Consider the following 21,876-nt stretch of genomic DNA (forward strand, 5'->3'; position numbering starts at 1 on the left):
AATATGTAATAATCAAGTGAGCTGATTTGTCTGGGCAGGCCAGATGCTGAAGTTCATCTTGGTTTTATAATCATGACTCATGACTATAATCATGACATTAGCCTTGGTTTCTGTTATTAAATTTTTTACAACATGCAGCTCTTTCTCTGTGGACAGTTGTTGTGGTCTTCACAGTAAATATTGAGGCTTGCTGTCACTTTGCTGCTGTTGTTTGGACATGATCTGTCTTAGTGTTTGATGATAATTCACTTCAGTTTTCGCCCACTATTGTTCTTCGCTGATAAAGTCTTGCCATGCTTTTTGTCTGCAGTCATAATCGTAAAGACTGTTGTTCTTTAAACACCAAACGACTGGGCTGTTAAGGTAACAGACGCTCCTGCTAAACGGGCTTCTGTGATTTGTTCTGACAAATTCTGTACTAAACACCGCTGAGTGAATTCACAACATAAACTACACTGATATACTCTATATAAAAGATAATCACATTGTTTTCAATCATAGCCTACAAATGATATTAATCCCTACGATAATGTGTATTTACATTATTTTGCCCAACCCTTCTTAAGTTAAATTTGGTAGGATGACATGGCTTGGATAGACATGCCGATACTTCAAATTTGTTTTATAAAATTTCCAAAAGCTTGCAAATGCCAGACTCATAAGAATCAACCATATTTCACTAGAAGGTGTCAAATACAACTTCACAGAATCATCAAGCCTCTGTACAAACCTTCGATGCACCGTGAATCCAAACTATTCCAGTGTAAGATCATCTGTGGTTCCTGATAAAAGACATACTGTACTCAAGCAGATTAGATAGATTATTAGAGTTACCTGAGAAGTTTCTGGTGGCCAGCATTGTAGTGAGAATAGCACCCTTAAAAAAACAAAAAAACAGAGGATCTTTTAGCAAATATTTCTTAGTAATAACGCTGTATTGCTATGCAAAATTCAGAATTGATGAACTGGCTCCCTTTTAGTTCATTAGTTGGAGTTTGAATTTAATCTACACCACAGGAAATTTAAACGACATGACAGGAAGAGGAAGTAAAGAACTGCAATTAAAAATATATTTAACACTGGTAATTCATTCAGGAAAATTACTTCTTGGTACATAAAAGTTTTATTTCACTAATAAATACGGTGAATGTTATGATATATAAATACAAATTTCTATCTGTCCTTAAGGTCTTTAAACTTTATTTTCCCTTTTTTTTTTTAAAATCTTTGTCAAACCAACATTCAAAGTTTGTCTTTTCTAATTAAAAATGAATGAATGAATAAATAAATGTTTATGTTTATTCCAGACATTCAAATTGCAATTCTACATCTTGTTTGCTACTTCAGTTCAAATTCTGGAACTGAATCAGAATTCAAAAGGCATTCTTGATTCAGTTCAGAACGGTGTACAACTGTGATTGTAAAGAGCTCCAAATAGCCTGATTTTCACCCATAATTTATTAAAGTGAAGTGTGTCACTTGGGGCATGATTATTATTATTATTCATGGAACAACTCTTATGGGGTTGCAACCTGCAACCTTTCAGTTCCAACTTTAAATGCAACTCACAGAAGAGCTTCTCACAACCTTATACAAACTTACCTTGAGCTTTCTTCTAGCGTTGAACTTCTTCAAGCATTCAACTGTCTCCTGTCTGTGCATGCAAGATGCAACAGTGGAGCGATGCTAAAAGAGGTGAAACCAGAGGTTATTTGGAGAACATTAGTTCTGCAGACATTTCCAGAACATGTAATCTCTGTATAATAAAAGAACTTTGAATTAATCATCTAATAAATATTCCTTTTAGATCATGGCTGTCAAAATGCTAAAAACACGTCTGATAAATATTTACTCAAGTATAGTGTTTATGAAACACGAGCAGAGCAAATTACTGTGTACAGTAAAGACCTGCTAACACAATGAATGCTACAGTAACTATAAAGATAATTATAACCATAACTATATTAGGTTTCATTCATTTGCTGACTAAATTAACTGAATTCAAATATACATGTAAGTGATCCATAGCAATAATATGGGAACATATTAACTAGATAAAACCTGTATATATGCTGTAAAGTACTGATGGAAGGACAGAAATGGTGTTTCGGTTGTGAACTCACTGAGATCCATGGGTGCTTGAGTGCCTCCGCGGCAGTGATGCGTTTAGATGGGTTGATGGTCAGCATCTTATTAATAAGATCTTTCGCCTCAGGAGTGACTGTATCCCACTCAGGTGAAGGAAACTGTGGGTGTAACAAAGTGGTCCAAGTGTGAATCAGACATCCATTAGCACTTCTGGCATTATCATCAATATTATATGAAGGATGCATAAACTGACATCATAGGCGCCGGCTTTAATTTGCTGATAGAGTCTATGCTGGTCTTCATCCCAAAAGGGTGGGTATCCAACCAGCAGGATGTAGAGAATCACACCTAAAGGAAATTAAGTTAGGAGAAATGATTTCACAATACTCTGTAAACAAATGAACAACTTTGGTCTATGCAATACTGGTGCCATTGTGCAAGGGAAGACCAAGGAGTGTTATAACTTTTTTTATTTTTTTATTTGACTATGTGTCTCAAATGTGCAGTTGTGGTTTTTCTGTACAACAGGGGTATTTTTGAAAATGCATTCACGGGAAAGATTACACAGCTATAGGTTGTGGCTACTTGTACAATGTACCATGGTTTGCTCAAACGTTTATCTATAAACATATATATAAAAAATAGATAATTTACTAAAATGTATTGATCCTTGATATATGACTGCAGAGATTTGCTCCCATTTAGACACAAGAGCATCAAGGCACTGATGTTGGGTTGATGTGGCTTGGCTTGATGATGGCAAAATGTGTTGCACACCAGACTCAGTAAACAATTTCTTAATGGATCTCACTTTGTGCACAAGGCTTTTCTCATCCCAGAACAGAAAAGGACCTCCTCAAACTATCGAAAATACAAATTGGGAAAATACTTTTATCTAAAATGTCACTGAATACTGTTGCAACTCAAAATGAAAGAGGGGAGCTTCTTGACGAGTACATTAGTGATCACATTTGTGATGTAATTCTACCTTAAAACACATACGACATTAACATATATCAGTGTTTGATGCAAAAACACGGACAAACTAACCACATGCCCACAGGTCTACAGCTTTTCCATAGGGGTCCTTCCGTAAGACTTCTGGGGACAGGTAACCAGGAGTGCCAGCAAACCCTGATGTGAAGAAAAAAAAAAAATAATGTTCTAAAAATCATTACAAAATAACATTATTTAAAATACTGAGCACTGCAGCATGACACTAGCTGCATACAATACATATTATCACAACTGTAAAAGATTTTACTTTCATAATCTAGCAAATAAATCAATGACAGTTAATGTCAAAAATTAAACAAATCTCACACACTTTACATTCAAAATTAGGTTGTTTAAACAGTGTAAGGTTCTAATAAATTTGTTGTATTAGCAGGCCCGGATTAACACAGTGTAGTGCCCTAGGGTGAGCACATTTGAAGCGAAAATTCAGGAGCACCTTCTGATCAATAACAAAAATTAGCTTTCCCATTAGAAGGTGATATTTGACTCCTTAAAGTGATTTACAGGGGCATTTTCTGGTATTTTTTGCAATGCAATTTTTTTTTTTGCTCGAATTTTATTAAAAGTATGTCATTATGTCAAATTCAAAAGTCCATATTTATAAGCTTTTCCAAAATGTCTAATAATAAAAAAATAGAATAAGAACAGGTAGAATAATAATAATAAGTTACCAATCAAAATAAATCAATATTAACAAAATCAGTTTCCACTACAAAGGTGGCACAGAACACAAAAGTGGCATGAAGGTAAATTTACAGACATTTACAAAGGCTCAGAGGTGGGATAGATGTTTTAAATTCATAACAATGTTGTGAGATTAATGTTTTAAATATAAAATTTTGAATATAGAACTGTTGTTTGATTGAAATTATTTAAGTAACTATGACACTTTAAAAATAAAACTGCCAGCAGGTGGCAGCAAGTCACTGATTTTATCACTGAATCATTCATTTAACTGATTTGTTTGAACGGCTGATTCATTCAGGAACGAAGCAAGTGACTCCCTGCGTCCCAATGTGCATACTATCCACCCTATCTGCCCTAAATAGTATTGAAAATGACTACTATCACATAGAATTTAGGATGGATAGTATGCACATTGGGACGCAGGCACTGTCTTTATGAATGGATAATTGAATCACTGACTCTAGATTCATTTAAAACGCAGGTTCATTCATAAACGAAACAACGCTGTATTTGAATGGAGATGCGCAGCGGCTCAGCTGTGACTGTTTGAACCTATTTTCCTTTACGAAATAGAGCAAAATCGGGAAATATTGTTAAATTCATACAATGTACATCACTTTATATAACTTATTGTTTGTTGAACTGTTGTATTAATTTGATATCACATTTGCAAACTCCCCTATAATCTTTAAAAGCTGTCACAGTTCATCGCAATCTCACAAAGCTCCATAATAATCAATGAAGAGATCTACACTGCACAACGAATCTCTTATTTACACCCTGTCTACACTTTGTTTGTTATAACGAGAGGATTTGTGAGCTTGCATAACTCAGCAATGAACAAAAGTATTTTGAGCAGTGAGTGGATTCTGATTAACATTGCATTCAAGAAATTAATGTCTGCGACACATTACTCACTGCTGCACAAACACGCAAGTAGAAATCTTTGAAGCTCCCCTGAGCGCAAACACAAATGCTGATCGGGTATGTTTTGATAGTTGCACGCAGTACTTTTCAGTCGCATTGTAGAGCCCTGGCTATGTGCCCTGATATTTTCTCATTTTTTAATTTACATTTAGCCCAACTGCTACGCTGATGCTGCCTATCCATTATGAATTGAATATTATAAATTGGCGGGCTCGACTCTGACTGGGGGAGGGCGCAATTACACTGTGGCCTGACCCAATCGCAGTTCTATATGCATGCATATATTTTATATTCTCTCTGTATACATTGGATCATTAACTGTTTATTTTCTATGCATCTGCAACTCTTCCAGCAAAATAATATATACAAAACATTAAAAATATTTTAAAGGTCTAGTTATTTTCTTAATCACTTGGTGCCCCCTTATTGGCTGGTGCCCCAGGGCACTCGCCCAATCCCGTCTATGGATAACCCGGCCCTGTGTATTAGACACAGCAATATCAGATATACACTCACTGGGCACTTTATTATGTTCATCTGTTCAACAGCTTGTTAATGCAAATATCTAAAAATGCCTTGTTGATGCCAGAGGTCAGAGGAGAATGGCCAGACTGGTTTGAGCGGATAGAAAGACAACAGCAACTCAAAAAAACAAACAAACAAAAAAACACTTGTTTCAACCGAGGTATAAAGAAGAGCATCTCTGAACGCACAACACGTCAAACCTCGAAGCATATGGGCTTCAGCAGCAGAAGAACACACTGGGTGCCACTCCTGCCAGCTAAGAACAGAAAACTGAGGCTACAGTTCACATGGGCTCACCAAAACTGCACAATAGAAGATTGGAAAAAGGTTGCCTGGTCTAATGAGTCTTGATTTCTGCAGCAACATTCAGATGGGTCAGAATTTATCATAAACAACATCAAAATGCCTTGTATAAACGGTTCAGGCTGCTGGTGCTGGTGTTAGGGATATTTTCTTGGCACACTTTGGGCCCCCTCGTACAAAATGAGCATTGTTTAAATGCCATAGCCTACCTGAGTATTGCTGCTGACCATGTCCATCGCTTTATGAGCACAGCATACCCATCTTGTAATAGCTACTTCCAGCAGGATAACGTGCCATGTCACAAAGCTCAAATCATCTCAAACTTGACAGTGAGCTTAGTAAATTCAAATGGCCTCCAAAGTCACCAGATCTCAATCCAATAGAGCACCTCTGGAATGTGCTGGAACAGGAGATTCACATCATGGATGAGCAACCGACAAATCTGCAGCAACTGCGTCATGTCAATATGGAGTAAAATCTCTGAGGAACGTTTCCAGAACCATGTTGAATCTACTGTATGCTAGTTCTGAAGGCAAAAGATTGTCCAACCCCATAATCACAAGGTGTACCTAATAAAGTGGCCAGCAGTGAGGGTATAATCAGACAAGACATGACATTGTCATTTTATTTAAATAATTGAGAATTGCATATATATTGCATATACGGAATCTTTTCAGCCAGGTAACATACACAAACAACTATCACACAGGCCACTCAGCCTATCAACAAGGAAACCTCCTTTTGATAAAAAAGCGCCCTGTCCCTGAATTATGTAATGTAATGCCTCACTTTCAGGCAAATGTTTCTGAGTGGGTAGAATAACCAAATACTGGACTCAAATGAAAGTACAAGTACTTATTAGAAATAATTACTCAAGTAGAAGAAAAAGTAATGATGATAGTAATTACTTGAGTAACAGTAAAAAGTATCAAATGAAGACTACTTAGGTAGTTCTGTAGATCTTATTCAGAACATGCAATGTAATGAAGATGAAGTAAATTACGCATTTATTAAATGAGGGATGTTTTGTCTCCATTATGTGTGAAAGAGTGTGAGGCGTGTTAAAACCCACTGGAATCTGAACAGCATGGCGGTAAGGCCCAATGATATGCACATCAACACATACATCCAGAGGGGCACAGCTTAAGTTCACATACCGCCAGCTAATGACGCAGCACTGAAGTGACTCATATGAAAGAGAACATAAATTCATATGGTTTTGTGTGTGTATGTGTAAAATGCATAAAGATTAAAATCAGAACCAAAACAGGTGCAAATATTAACAATCATTTAAAAGTGAATAGAATGGCACTGCATTTCATATACTTAATAAGGTAACACTTTAGGAACCAGTTCTCACTATTAACTATTTTCTTATTAGCATGCATATTACTAGCATATTGGCTGATTATTAGTACTTACAAAGCACATATTAATGCATTATTCTTCATGAGCATATTTTAGATAGCTTAGTCCTACTGTATACCTAACTTAACAACTATTAATAAGCAGCAAATTAGGAGTCTATTGAGGCAAAAGTCATAGTTAATAGTTAGTTAATAGTAAGAACTGGTCCCCAAATTTAAGCGTGACATTAATATTATATAAATACATCTTTGGAGTGTTAATCTATGTTTTGTTCAATTCTATATTAATGCTTTTTGGTGGTATAATAAATGGGTCATTACCAAACCAAGCCTGTTGGTCCCCTTCAACCTCAATGGCAAGGCCAAAGTCTGCTAACTTCACAGCTGCACCTTTGGATTTGGAAGCCAGAAGTAGGTTCTCTGGCTAGAAACATGGACACAAACGGGACAAAAAGGGAAAAAGATTCATGGATAAAGTGCTAATGAACATGTAGTTGTTTTTTCCTCCAACTTATTAGAACATACAAATATTGGGGAGTGGTATTTCACTAAATTTATTTGTTCAAAAGTTTTCGATACTATTAATTGTTATCTTAATTGTACATCTCAGGCAGTGCATTGGCATTCAGAGCTTGGTCCTAAGTGTTTCCCCTATTATTTACAGCATAGAACATTTTCACTTGGAATGACGAATTGCTCATCATCACCTGTCCACATCAGATGTGGGGTGCCCCAAGGCTCGGTCTTATGACCTGTTGCATTCTCTTTATATATACTCTCATTTGAGGCAATTAAAAAAAATGAAGCATGGTGATCATTTATTTATTTATTTGAATTTAGTTAAATCCCTTCATTACCTTTTGGCTGATGCAAAATGTTGGTTGGCTAATAACTTTCTTCAAGCTAAATTTCTTTAATTCTTTTTGGTCAGATGGATGTGGTAACACTCATTTTTGATTTGGGTCTCTAAATTTTTTCCATTTCCAAATGTCTCAAAACTGAAATATGTCCTCCATTTTAACGATTTGGAGAAAATTACCCATGCTTTCATGTCATCCTATCTGAACTACTGAAATGCTCTGTACTTGAGCAGCTTGGGCAAAATGTTTCTGTGAGGCTTTTAACAAATACCACAAAGCCACCTGTGCTGACCTTTTTTTACACTAACTACAGATAACCTCTTGTGTTTTTGAAAGCACTTTATAAATAAAGGTTAATTTGACTAGATAACATACAGGTGATTTACATACTATATGAGCAACCCAGAATCCATTTTTTTTTTTTTTTTTTATCTCTTGCAAGATTTTGCAAATTTGTTAATTTTTTGAATGTCAGTTCAAACTGTTCAGAAACTGATTTGATCCAGGATTATGGTAAATTGTATTAGTACTACAATCATATTGTACTGCATTACTGCATTTTTAACCACTTTACATAAAAATAATCCTTGTGCATGTGGCTGCTTCATTCTACATTCAGAGTTGACATATATATATATATATATATATATATATACACACACAGGTGCATCTCAATAAATTAGAATGTCGTGGAAAAGTTCATTTATTTCAGTAATTCAACTCAAATTGTGAAACTCGTGTATTAAATAAATTCAATGCACACAGACTGAAGTAGTTTAAGTCTTTGGTTCTTTTAATTGTGATGATTTAGGCTCACATTTAACAAAAACCCACCAATTCACTATCTCAACAAATTAGAATATGGTGACATGCCAATCAGCTAATCAAATCAAAACACCTGCAAAGGTTTCCTGAGCCTTCAAAATGGTCTCTCAGTTCGGTTCACTAGGCTACACAATCATGGGGAAGACTGCTGATCTGACGGTTGTCCAGAAGACAATCACTGATACCCTTCACAAGGAGGGTAAGCCACAAACATTCATTGCCAAAGAAGCTGGCTGTTCACAGAGTGCTGTATCCAAGCATGTTAACAGAAAGTTGAGTGGAAGGAAAAAATGTGAAAGAAAAAGATGCACAACCAACCGAGAGAACCGCAGCCTTATGAGGATTGTCAAGCAAAATCGATTCAAGAATTTGGGTGAACTTCACAAGGAATGGATTGAGGCTGGGGTCAAAGAGCCATCACATACAGACATGTCAAGGAATTTGGCTACAGTTGTCGTATTCTTCTTGTTAAGCCACTCCTGAACCACAGACAACGTCAGAGGCGTCTTACCTGGGCTAAGGAGAAGAAGAACTGGACTGTTGCCCAGTGGTCCAAAGTCATCTTTTCAGATGAGAGCAAGTTTTGTATTTCATTTGGAAACTAAGGTCCTAGAGTCTGGAGGAAGGGTGGAGAAGCTCATAGCCCAAGTTGCTTGAAGTCCAGTGTTAAGTTTCCACAGTCTGTGATGATTTGGGGTGCAATGTCATCTGCTGGTGTTGGTCCATTGTGTTTTTTGAAAACCAAAGTCACTGCACCCGTTTACCAAGACATTTTGGAGCACTTCATGCTTCCTTCTGCTGACCAACTTTTTGAAGATACTGATTTCATTTTCCAGCAGGATTTGGCACCTGCCCACACTGCCAAAAGCACCAAAAGTTGGTTAAATGACCATGGTGTTGGTGTGCTTGACTGGCCAGCAAACTCACCAGACCTGAACCCCATAGAGAATCTACCAAAAGGAGCCCCTACCAAGTATTGAGTACATATACAGTAAATGAACATACTTTCCAGAAGGCCATCAATTCACTAAAAATGTTTTTTTTTTATTTATTGGTCTTATGAAGTATTCTAATTTGTTGAGATAGTGAGATAGTGGGTTTTTGTTAAATGTGAGCCAAAATCATCACAATTAAAAGAACCAAAGACTTAAACTACTTCAGTCTGTGTGCATTGAATTTATTTAATACACAAGTTTCACAATTTGAGTTGAATTACTGAAATAAATGAACTTTTCTACGACATTCTAATTTATTGATATGCACCTGTATGTATATATATATATATATATATATATATATATATATATATATATATATAGATATAGATATAGATAGATAGATAGATAGATAGATAGATACAACCCGAATTCCGGAAATGTTGGGACATTTTTTAAAATTTGAATAAAATGAAAACTAAAAGACTGTCAAATCACATGAGCCAATATTTTATTCACAATAGAACATAGAAATGTTTAAACTGATAAATTTTACAATTTTATGCACAAAATGAGCTCATTTCAAATTTGATGCCTGCTACAGGTCTCAAAATAGTTGGGTTTACCATGGTGTAACATCTCTTCTTTTCAAAACAGTTTGAAGACGTCTGGGCATCGAGGTTATGAGTTTCTGGAGTTTTGGTGTTGGAATTTGGTCCCATTCTTGCCTGATATAGGTTTCCAGCTGCTGAAGAGCTTGTGGTTGTCTTTGACGTATTTTTCATTTAGTGATGCGCCAAATGTTCTCTATAGGTGAAAGATCTGGACTGCAGGCAGGCCAGTTCAACATCTGGACTCTTCTACCACGAAGCCATGCTGTTGTAATAGCTGCAGTATGTGGTTTTGCATTGTCCTGCTGAAATACATGTTGTCTGGAGGGGAGCATATGTTGCTCTAAAACCTTTATATACCTTTCAGCATTCATAGTGCCTTCCAAAACATGCAAGCTGCCCATACCGTATGCACTTATGCACCCCCATACCATCAGAGATGCTGGCTTTTGAACTGAACGCTGATGACATGCTGGAAGGTCTCCCTCCTCTTTAGCCCGGAGGACACGGCGTCCATGATTTCCAACAAGAATGTCAAATTTGGACTCATCTGACCAGGGCCGTCCTGCCGATGAGTGATGCAGTGTCATCTGAGGGCCCGAAGACCACAGGCATCCAACAAAGGTCTTCGGCCTTGTCCCTTAAACACAGAGAATTCTCCAGTTTCTCTGAAACTTTTGATGATGTCAAAAATGAAGCCTCTGCCCTTCTTTACTGCTGAGAGACTCTGCCTCTCTAAGACATCCCTTTTATAGCTAATCATGTTACAGACCTGATGTCAATTAACTTAATTAGTTGCTAGATGTTCTCCCAGCTGAATCTTTTCAAAATGTCTTGCTTTTTCAGCCCTTTGTTGCCCCCGTGCCAACTTTTTTGAGACCTGTAGCAGGTATCAAATTTGAAATGAGCTCAAAATGAGCTCAAAATTTCTCCGTTTAAACATTTGTTATGTTCTTTATGTTCTATTCTGAATAAAATATTGACTCATGTGATTTGAAAGTCTTTTAGTTTTCATTTTATTCAAATTTAAAAAATGTCCCAACATTTCTGGAATTCAGGTTGTACACACACACACACACACATTCGTTTTTGTGAAAAGTGGGGACATCCCATAGGCGTAATGGGTTTTATAGTGTACTTACTGTATGTGCTATTGCCCTACACCACTCCTACACCTAAACGTACCCCTTACAGGAGACTGTGCATTTCAACTTTCGATTTATAAGCGTTTTGAAAAGTGGGGACATGGGTCAATGTCCTGAAAAGTCAACTTCACCTTGTAATACCTGTCATACCTTTGTCATTATACAAATCTATGTCCTGACTTTTCACAAAAACTCACGTGCACACACACACAGAGAGAGACTACGCCAAAACTCTGTCTGTGGCTCTCACTACTAGTGTGAATGTAATAACCTGTTAATAAGGACACCAAAATGAAAATGTGCTGCTGATGGTATATGTGAAATAGGCTAAAACATTTAAGGCAGAGAAGGTTTTAAAGAAGTAATATATTAGTTAAACAAAATAACCTAGAGCCTAGTGCACTCCTCACTAGGGCAAGTTGTGTGCATTTGAAATATTGGATGTTTCAGCATTGCATAATATATTTTTTATGATAAGTTTGTGGGGTAATTATAACTGAAAGTTTGAGATTGTTTTGAAGCAAGTGTTCTGTCAAGGAGCCACAAAGAGATGAGAGTGCTAATGACAGAGGTTTAACATGAATTATAATGAAATACCTTTAAGTCTCTGTGCACAACGCCCATCTGATGGCAATGAAGTACTGCCTCCAAAATCTGCTGGATGCAATGGCTTCAGAGAGAGAGGAAGAGAGAGAGAGAGAGAGAGAGAGAGAGAGAGAGAAAGGGTTTTACTCAAATACAGTAGAATATACTGGCCACACAGGATTTCAACACATGACTATGTGATGTGTGTATATATATATATATATATATATATATATATATATATATATATATATTCTGATATGTCAGTTGTACAGTCAATTTTATTTATTTTGCTTGCTGAAAAATAATAATAAAAAAGCTATATTTTGCATCACTAAATGAATGTTATGCATTCTGATTAAATGAAAATGACAGTTTTGGCTAGTTTTGGCCAAATTTGTGAGTTATCTGGCTCTTGTCAAGGCAAGTAGACTTAACTTTTGACTATTTGAGTTAGACCTAGTGTGCTTTTATGTATTTGCATATTGTCCATTATGTGTAATGATTTTATACATACAGTCCATTTGTGTTGTGCTGATAGCCCACCCACCTGGCATCTGCTTCGCTGTAATATTCCCTGGCAACAATGTCTTCAAACAGCTCACCACCCGTTACTCTGCATCACACGAATGAGCAAGAATGAGCAAGTAATGGCACTAGTTAAAGTATGATTTGACTCGAGACAGTTGTTTTATGGGTGTTTCTTCAAATGTAGGAACTTCTGGCTCTGTGAACTTTTCACTTTTTCACTTTTGACTAGTTGACTTAATTTGTCTCCTAACAATTTCCAGCAGTGTATACCAGGGGTGTTTTCTCTGAGGAGGCAAGGGAGGCAGTGCCTCCCCAAAACTTTGGAAGAGAAACAACTGACAATACAGAAATAAATAAATCATATACTGTAACAACTATGGGGCCAAGCACACCAGTGGATAAAATGAGATTGCATATAAGTAATTTTTACATACAATATATAATTTTAATGGTTTTTTAAAGAATAAAGGCTGCATTTCTTTGATAAAAAATACAGAAAAAACTGTAATATTGTGAAATATTGTTATAATTTAAAATAAGGGTTTTCTATTTTAATATACTTTATAAAATACATTATCAATTTTGGAAACAGTTGTGCTTCTTAATATTTTTTGGAACCTGTGATACTTTTTTCAGGATCTATTGATGAATAAAAAGTTAAGCATTTATTCAAAATATAAATCTTTTCTAACGATGTACACAGTTGTTTCAGGAAGTTTGAAGTCAGTACATTTTTTTTCAAAATAAATTTTTGAAAGGATTGATAAAAAGTTTTAGTAAAGACTTATATTGTTAGGAAAGATTTGACTGGAGTAATGGCTGATGAATATTCTGCTTTGCATCACAGAAATAAATTATATTTTAAAGTATATTCAAATAGAAAAACGTTATTTAAAATTTTAATAATATTTCACAATATTACTGTTTTTTTCCTGTATTTTTGATCAAATATTGCAGCCTTGATGAGAATAAGAGACGTGTTTAAAAAAAAAAAAACATTACAAATCTTAAATATTACTGATCCCAAATTACATACAATAATTATTGCTACTTTTGACTAATAAGTGGCATTTTGGTAACACTTTATTTTAGGGTCTCTTAACTAGTTGCTTATTAGCATGCATATTACTGGAATATTAGCCATTTATTAGCACTAATTAAGCACATATTAATGCCTTATTCTACATGACCTTATTCTACATCCCTAATCCTACCCAATACATAAACTTAACAACTACTGCACTAACAATTAATAAGCAGCAAATTAGTAATTTACTGAGGGAAACGTCGTAGTTAATAGTGAATAAGTGTTCCCTATTCTAAAGTGTTACCGGCATTTTCACTAAAATCATTACATTTGTTAATGTATTAATGTCTCAGTGTATTTTTTATCCATACAATAAGAGTAAATAGAGTTCAATGATGCCTTGACCCCAGTAACTTTCAAAATATTTAGGCTGGGAAGTGATGGAGCGGCTTAGTAGTTACTAGGATCTTCTGTGTGGTTGCTATAATATAAGTCTATATGGATTTTTGAGGAGTTTTGAATGTTTTAGGAAAACCAAAATTCAAATGAGTTAGACAAGATACTGGGTCAAAACAACCTGAATGTCTATGCTGAGATTTAGTGTCAGAAGAAGAAGCAGCATATGCATAATAAATACAAAATCAGAATATTGGCTAATGTGGTAAAACATTTCCAAATCAGTTTCAATGTGCATTGTGATTAAAACTTAATTTTTCTGTTTCCTTGTTACATATATTACATGCATTTACTATAGCATTAACACTAAATTATGTTATTCCAAGACTCTAAACCTACAGTATCTAACTACTTGTTGATTAATATTACTCAGTACTTGCGTGTAATTAAACTATAACAAGGACATTAAAATAAATTCTCATCACAAGCTAAAATCTGTCGGGAGACTGAAATGTTTGAAGTTGAAGAAACACCCTTATACTTCTTTTCAACCTCAAGCAATTTTAAGAAGACAATGGTTTTATGAAGGTGTCATACAGTAGGTACTGTAATTATTTCAATATGAAGAAAGATATCTATTGTATCCACCCTGCGCTATAGCAGAAAATTACCCTTTATTACCATTTCCCCCACAAAACCTGACATTAGCAGAGGAAAGCAAAGGTATTTATTCATTTCTGAAAACAAATAATGTTTTTCACTCTCTTGTGCCTTTGTTAACCTACAGCAGTATTTGAGTTCATGTTTTGTACTATATTATATTATAAAATCCTTTTATATGGTTGGTCAGAGAAACTTACAAGTCAAAGATGAGGTAATGGTGACCTTCCTCTGAGATGCTGTCATGCAGCCGCACTGGTTTGGATGGAGAATAAAAAAAGAGAGATAACATGATCATGAAGTCATTTTTGTTTCATTATTGTTTTCTTACATATACCATGCACTGCCTTTAACTGTTTCTGGAATTGTTCTTCCCAACAGATTTGCTAAAGACATTTGTTCCAAAACGTTTCAAACAAGATCACTGAGAACAGAGCTTTAAGCTTGAAGTCATTTGGCTGCTTGGTATGCACCTCAACAGCCTCCTGGCACAAATTTAGCAAAATAAATTTTATTAATTTAATCTAATTTAATATGAATGCAAGCCCGTTTCCACTGCTGAATAAAAAAAAAAAATTATCTCACAATTCTTTTTTTTTCTTCTCAAAATAGCGAGTTTGCATCTCGCGATTCTGACTTTTTCCTTGCAATCGTGAGATATAAAGCTGCAATTGCAAGTTAAAAAATAAAAATAAAAAAAACTGGAAGAGAGACCTGATTTATTATTATTTTTTTATCAGACTTTTATTCTGACTTTATAATTTGCAATTGCAGCTTTATATCATGCAATGTTTTTTAAGAGGTTCCCCACATCCAGCATGGCTGCTACATCCATTGCAACCGTTTCCCTGCAGACATACACTGTAAATGGATCAGAGTGATATCTTCAGATCACAGTGTTATGGAGACTAGATTTCACTCTGTTCACTCAAGACAGCAAGTAGCCAGCATTACCATGGCAACTGCATAGCTACGCTCTAGCAACCATTCAGAGCAGACTAGCAACCACATAACAACATGACCCAGTCATATCTCTGCAACAGAACATCAAAGAGACATGGGACTGGTCTCATTTAAGGTAAAGCAATTTTGTCTGAGACCCATACACAGATGTTACATTCACAATAAATGTGAAAAATATGAGGTTGTGACATTGTGGAAGAAAGTTCTGTCACAACTTCTGTCTCCAGAAAATGTATTTTGTTATTATTCTCTCACAATTTAGAAGTTATTACTCCATCTGCATGTGATGTCATTAACGGCCATCCTATATTGTTGAACCAGGAAACAGTTGGAGTTGGTTAGTTTCTCCAGCGATGCATCATACTATGGTAGTTAATCAGCGAGTTACATTCAGACACACCCCTGATTTTGTATATCACCTCAATAACTAGATAGCGAGCACACTAAACAGTACATGAAGCTATATTTTGGCAAGACTTTGGCATGTTAAAACTTGGTCATGCCCGAGGGGTACCTGAGCCATTTGGGGCTAGTGAAATGAAACCAGAAAAATGGCTAATAGTTTGGTCTAAAATAATAAGGCTAATCACAAGATTACTTAGTTTCTTAATTGCAGCTATATTTATAATTAGCTATCTAAATGAGGTGAACTTGTGTTTATATAAAGCTAAGTAAATATTTGTGAGTGTGTGTGTGTGTGTGGTGAACTTACCAATATTGGGATGCTTCAGCAGTCTGCAGATCCTAGCCTCCCTGTCCAGCTTCTGGTGATCTAGAATATATATAATAACAGATTTTTCACATATATTTTTGAATGTTTTCAACATTCAAAATGGAAAATACAAAACAGTACATGAGCAAAAAGCTGTTTTTATTATGCTGTGAAAAACATAAAATATACATCCCATGAAAATGGAGTTTCTTCATTTCAAAAGTTAGATTTTTTGGAGCACAGACCAATGGCCATTACCAATGTCAATAGAAAAAAGGGAAAAAAGGCTAAATAATTTAACAAATGACAGTTGAAATGTCCATTTTGTAATGATCTCGGCTTAAATGATCAGAAATTCTTGTGAGACTTCATCAAATGCTGTATTTATTTTAATAATTCCACTATGTGACACCACTTCCACTACAACATCGGCTACTTCAAAAACCAAAATTCAAAGCCACTTGCATTAAAAGCTTTATCCACAATCCATTCCACAATATGTAAGACGTTTGCTATTCCAACACCTATGAACAACATCTTAACATCTTAAATGCAGCACAGCTTTCTACATTATTGGCATCATTTCCTTGAATGGTATTATTATTTACCACATCTCAGGTCAAAAAAAGAGCACTTCCATAATATACTTAAAGGGCTCTATTTTCGCACACTAATTTTGTACTTAATATACTAAAAATGATTCTTTAGTACTTCTTAAGATAAACTTAAGATCATCTATATATACTGAACTGTGCTATTTTGGGATGCAATGAATCTGAACTAGAATGAGCTTTTAACATTCTATCTCTGTATTTAAAAATTTATTTTAGTTACCACTTGTAGTACACTTGAACCCATCTTTCAAACACTAGTGCATTCAAGTGCACTCTGTCACGAATCTGGTCTGCACTCCTGTTCATTCACCACTAGAGGTCACCCGCTCACCACATGGACTTTCACACCACACATCACATGGACTGCATTTCCCATCAGCCATCTCACCAATCACACACACACAGCTGTCACCAATCACTCATTGCACTAATCACACGCACACCTGATCACACAGCATCACTAATCACACACACTATTTCAACCCTGGACATTCTCTCCCTTGTTGCTGAGTATTGTACGCATTGTTGCTGCCCTACAGAGCCCTATTAGTTTTCCTAGCCTTGCCTTGCCTGGACTATCGCTCATGTTTTTGATTACCTCTCTTGTCTAGCCCTCTTGATACTGTTCGCTGTCGCCTGACCCACGCCTGTTTCAGTTTACTCTTTGCATTGCCTTTATATACCTATTTGCCATTGTTTGACCCTGCCTGTTTGACCACGTCTCTGTTGCCAATAAAGTCTGCAAATGGATCCGCACGCCTCTCGTCTCGTCAGCCCCGTAACAGAATACTAGGCCACACAAGGATCCAGCGGCCTTTCAGATGGACACTGGCCAGGTATGGACGCAGCAAAACTGCTATTAGCTCTCAAGCAGGACACTCGATCCCTCGAGAGCTACATTCTAGAGTACTTGGCGATCGCTAATGATTCGGATTTACCTGACTGTTTGCTCATAGACTTTTTTTGTGAGGGCATTAACCAGCCGCTCAAATCACGATTAACCCTTGAAGGTCCCCGTTCGTGTCTGAGTGATTTTATGGACTATGCTTTATGGACTGTTGGTTCAGTGTTCACTGTGGGTGTCGCGGAGGATTGCGACACTGCACTCACTCATGTAATGGCAGCTACGCTACAGCACGTTCACAAAATGGCGGTGACAGCGGAGCCCGTTCACAGAATGGCGGCCACTACAACACCCCGTCATGTCTTTGCTGCCATTCATGAGCCAAGTCAAGTCACAGCTGATCTTTACAAGCTAAGTCAAGTCACCGTTGATCGTCACGAACCAAGCCAAGACACAGCTAATCTTCACAAGCTAAGTCAAGTCAAAGCTGATCTTCACAAGCTAAGTCAAGTCACCGTTGATCTTCACGAATCAAGCCAAGTCAAAGCTGATCTTCACAAATCAAGCCAAGTCACCGTTGATCTTCACGAATCAAGCCAAGACACAGCTGATCTTCACAAGCTAAGTCAAGTCACCGTTGATCATCATGAATCAAGCCAGGTCAAAGCTGATCTTCACGAGTCAAGACAAGTTAAAGCTAATCTTCACAAACTAGGTCAAGTCACTGTTGATTGTCACGAATCAAGCCAAGTCAGAGCTGATCTTCATGAGCTAAGTCAAGTCTCCGTTGATCGTCACGAATCAAGCCAAGTCAGAGCTGATATTCATGAGCTAAGTCAAGTCAGAGCTGATCTTCATGAGCTAAGTCAAGTCACCGTTGATCGTCACGAATCAAGCCAAGTCAGAGCTGATATTCATGAGCTAAGTCAAGTCACTGTTGATCGTCATGAATCAAGCCAAGTCAGAGCTGATCTTCACAAGCCAAGTCAAAGCTGATCGTCACGAACCAAGCCAAGTCAAAGCTGATCTTCAAGAACCAAGTCAAGTCACGGTTGATGTCAGAGAGTCAAGCCAAGTCACAGTGGGTCGTCATCAACCGAGTCACGTCTCAGCTGATCTCCTAAAGTCACGTCACGGCTGTTCGTCCAGAGTCACAGCAGCACGTCTCCGCTGCTCGTCCAGAGTCACAGCAGCACGCCTCCGCTGCTCGTCCAGAGTCACAGCAGCACGTCTCGCTGCTCGCCCAGAGTCACAGCAGCACGCCTCCGCTGCTCGCCCAGAGTCACAGCAGCACGTCTCGCTGCTCGTCCAGAGTCACAGCAGCACGTCTCCGCTGCTCGCCCAGAGTCACAGCAGCACGTCTCCGCTGCTCGTCCAGAGTCACAGCAGCACGTCACGGCTGCTCGTCCAGAGTCACTTCATGTCACGGCTGTTCGTCCAGAGTCACAGCAGCACGTCACGGCTGCTCGTCCAGAGTCACTTCACGTCACAGCTGTCCGTCCAGAGTCACAGCGTCACGTCTCCGCTGACCGTCCAGAGTCACAGCGTCACGCCTCCGCTGACCGCCCAGAGTCACAGCGTCACGCCTCCGCTGACCGCCCAGAGTCACAGCGTCACAGCGTCACGTCTCCGCTGACCGTCCAGAGTCACAGCGTCACGTCTCCGCTGACCGTCCAGAGTCACAGCGTCACAGCGTCACGTCTCCGCTGACCGTCCAGAGTCACAGCGTCACGTCTCCGCTGACCTTCCAGAGTCGGGTCACATCTCCGCTGACCTACCCAGATCATCAAGGTCAGTCTTTCATTATCCTAGTCTGATATCCAGTGTGAGGGATTCACCGCTGGTGTCTGCACGCACAGCTGGTATCCCCAAACCCACTCACTCTAGCCCTCCTGTTCCTGAACTGATTCCCCTGTCTGAAACGTATGCAGCCTTGTTTGGGCTGCATACACCACCACAGAACTCCCAGAGGTGGTGGCGTCCACTATGATGTCTCTAGAGGTGGCGGCTGACGCTGCAGAACCTCCCGAAGCGGCGGTGCTCACTTCAGCTCCTCGTATGGTGGTGGCGCCCAGCAATGAACTCTCAGCCTGTTGTGTTGCGGTCGAAGAGACCATTACTGAATTCTCCCTGTGTCCTGTGTTTACCACTGTAGAACCTCCAGAGGTGGCGGCAACTGCCGCAGAACCTCCAGAGGTGTCAGCGGTATCAGTCAATGAACTCTCGTTCTGTCCTGTCACGGCTATGGAGGCCGTCAAAGAACTCTCGTTCTGTCCTGTCACGGCTATGGAGGCCGTCAAAGAACTCTCGTTCTGTCCTGTCACGGCTATGGAGGCCGTCAAAGAACTCTCGTTCTGTCCTGTCACGGCTATGGAGGCTGTCAAAGAACTCTCGTTCTGTCCTGTAACGGCTATGGAGGCCGTCAATGAACTCTCGTTCTGTCCTGTCACAGCTATGGAGACCTATTATGAGCTTTCTGTGTTCCCTGCCTCTATCCTTGTGTCTGTGCATGTTCTGTCTTCTCCTTGTGTCTCCGTTCTCCCTAGTTCCCAGGCTCTGCTGTGGGTTCCTGATCCGTCGTGGTGGGCTCCTGCTCTGTCTGCTCCACTGTGGTGGTCTTCGGGTCCGTCTGTTCCGCTCTGGTGGTCTTCTGCTCCACTTGTTCCACTCCCTCCGCTGTGGTGGTCCACTATCTGGCTCTGATGGTCTTCTGCGCTACCCTGGTGGGCTCCTGCTCTGTCTGCGCCGCCGTGGTTGCCTGCTGTCTGGCTCTTGTGGTCTTCTGCACCGCCGTGGAAATCTTCAGTCCCGTCTGGTCCGCCCTGGTGGGCTCAAGTCCCGTCTGGTCCGCCCTGGTGGGCTCAAGTCCCGTCTGGTCCGCCCTGGTGGGCTCAAGTCCCGTCTGGTCCGCCCTGGTGGGCTCGTGTTCCGCCCACTCTGCCCTGGCTTCCTGCTCTGCCTTGGTCCCAGATCACTCCGCTGCCACGGGGACCTGGCCCTCCATCCCTCCCCCTGTTCCGCCTCCGCTCCACCTCCCTCCTGATTATAGACTGTGTGGAGCGTCTGGAAGCCGCTCTTTAGGGGGGGGGCTCTGTCACGAATCTGGTCTGCACTCCCGTTCATTCACCACTAGAGGTCACCCGCTCACCACATGGACTTTCACACCACACATCACATGGACTGCATTTCCCATCAGCCATCTCACCAATCACATGCACACAGCTGTCACCAATCACTCATTGCACTAATCACACGCACACCTGATCACACAGCATCACTAATCACACACACTATTTCAACCCTGGACATTCTCTCCCTCGTTGCCGAGTATTGTACGCATTGTTGCTGCCCTACAGAGCCCTATTAGTTTTCCTAGCCTTGCCTTGCCTAGCCTTTGTCGGATTGTGTTTTCCCCTGCCTGGACTATCGCTCACGTTTTTGATTACCTCTCTTGTCTAGCCCTCTTGATACTGTTCGCTGTCGCCTGACCCACGCCTGTTTCAGTTTACTCTTTGCATTGCCTTTATATACCTTTTTGCCATTGTTTGACCCTGCCTGTTTGACCACGTCTCTGTTGCCAATAAAGTCTGCAAATGGATCCGCACGCCTCTCGTCTCGTCAGCCCCGTAACACACTACAAGTGGTGACTAAATAAATTTTTTTTAAACAAAGAGATAGTTATGTTAAAAGCGCATTTTAGTTTCACATTTCAGAGTTCTGCCATTGTGTGAATAATATGTAATCATGTAATCCATAAAAACGTAACTATAAGCATTTTAAAATGTAATACAATCCAGTTACAAGTACTTCCTTTTTTTGGTTACACTTTATTGTCAGGTGTCCTTGTTACAGTGTAATTATACATTTAAGTAGTGAGTAATATCAATTAACTACATGTACTTACTATCTGGTTAGGGTTAGAATTAAGGTTTGGCTTAGGGTTACTTGCATGTAATTATGCATAATTAATAGCAATTATAATAGTAAGTACATGTATCATGTGTAACAAGGACACCTTAAAATAAAGTGTTAGCACTTTTTAAAATCTGATTCGGTAATCAAGATTACATGTAATCAGTTACTACCCAGTACTAGAGGGGGTCGATGAGAATTTACCCCCATTCAGTCATATTTTAAACCGTGCTGGGGGTAACGCATTACAAGTAATTTTACATTTACAAGAAAACATCTGAGTTACTTTTTTTCAAACCCATTTATTGACTGACACCTAGTTGTAATATAGGCCAACAGCGG

The 21,876-nt window shown here is 38.7% G+C and overlaps 1 protein-coding gene across 3 annotated transcripts in view; it reads right to left on the reverse strand.

Annotated features, from left to right (window-relative positions):
- camk2a (calcium/calmodulin-dependent protein kinase II alpha) overlaps nucleotides 1–21,876 on the reverse strand; it is a 56,230-nt gene that overhangs the window by 17,691 nt on the left and 16,663 nt on the right. For 2 of the 3 annotated variants that reach the window (XM_058758052.1, XM_058758051.1), the window contains exons 3-12: nucleotides 16,165–16,224; nucleotides 14,690–14,744; nucleotides 12,426–12,491; nucleotides 11,888–11,960; nucleotides 7,236–7,338; nucleotides 3,139–3,222; nucleotides 2,342–2,436; nucleotides 2,124–2,246; nucleotides 1,603–1,686; nucleotides 835–877 (exon numbers count right to left, since the gene is read on the reverse strand). In XM_058758052.1, the coding sequence (XP_058614035.1) occupies nucleotides 835–877; nucleotides 1,603–1,686; nucleotides 2,124–2,246; nucleotides 2,342–2,436; nucleotides 3,139–3,222; nucleotides 7,236–7,338; nucleotides 11,888–11,960; nucleotides 12,426–12,491; nucleotides 14,690–14,744; nucleotides 16,165–16,224 (786 nt within the window). Of the gene's footprint in view, nucleotides 1–834; nucleotides 878–1,602; nucleotides 1,687–2,123; nucleotides 2,247–2,341; nucleotides 2,437–3,138; nucleotides 3,223–4,710; nucleotides 5,192–7,235; nucleotides 7,339–11,887; nucleotides 11,961–12,425; nucleotides 12,492–14,689; nucleotides 14,745–16,164; nucleotides 16,225–21,876 lie in introns of those variants that run through there. The other variant, XM_058758053.1, reaches the window with a different exon arrangement.

The sequence above is a fragment of the Onychostoma macrolepis genome, chromosome 21 (assembly GCF_012432095.1).
Source record: "Onychostoma macrolepis isolate SWU-2019 chromosome 21, ASM1243209v1, whole genome shotgun sequence".
Lineage (NCBI taxonomy): Eukaryota > Metazoa > Chordata > Actinopteri > Cypriniformes > Cyprinidae > Onychostoma > Onychostoma macrolepis.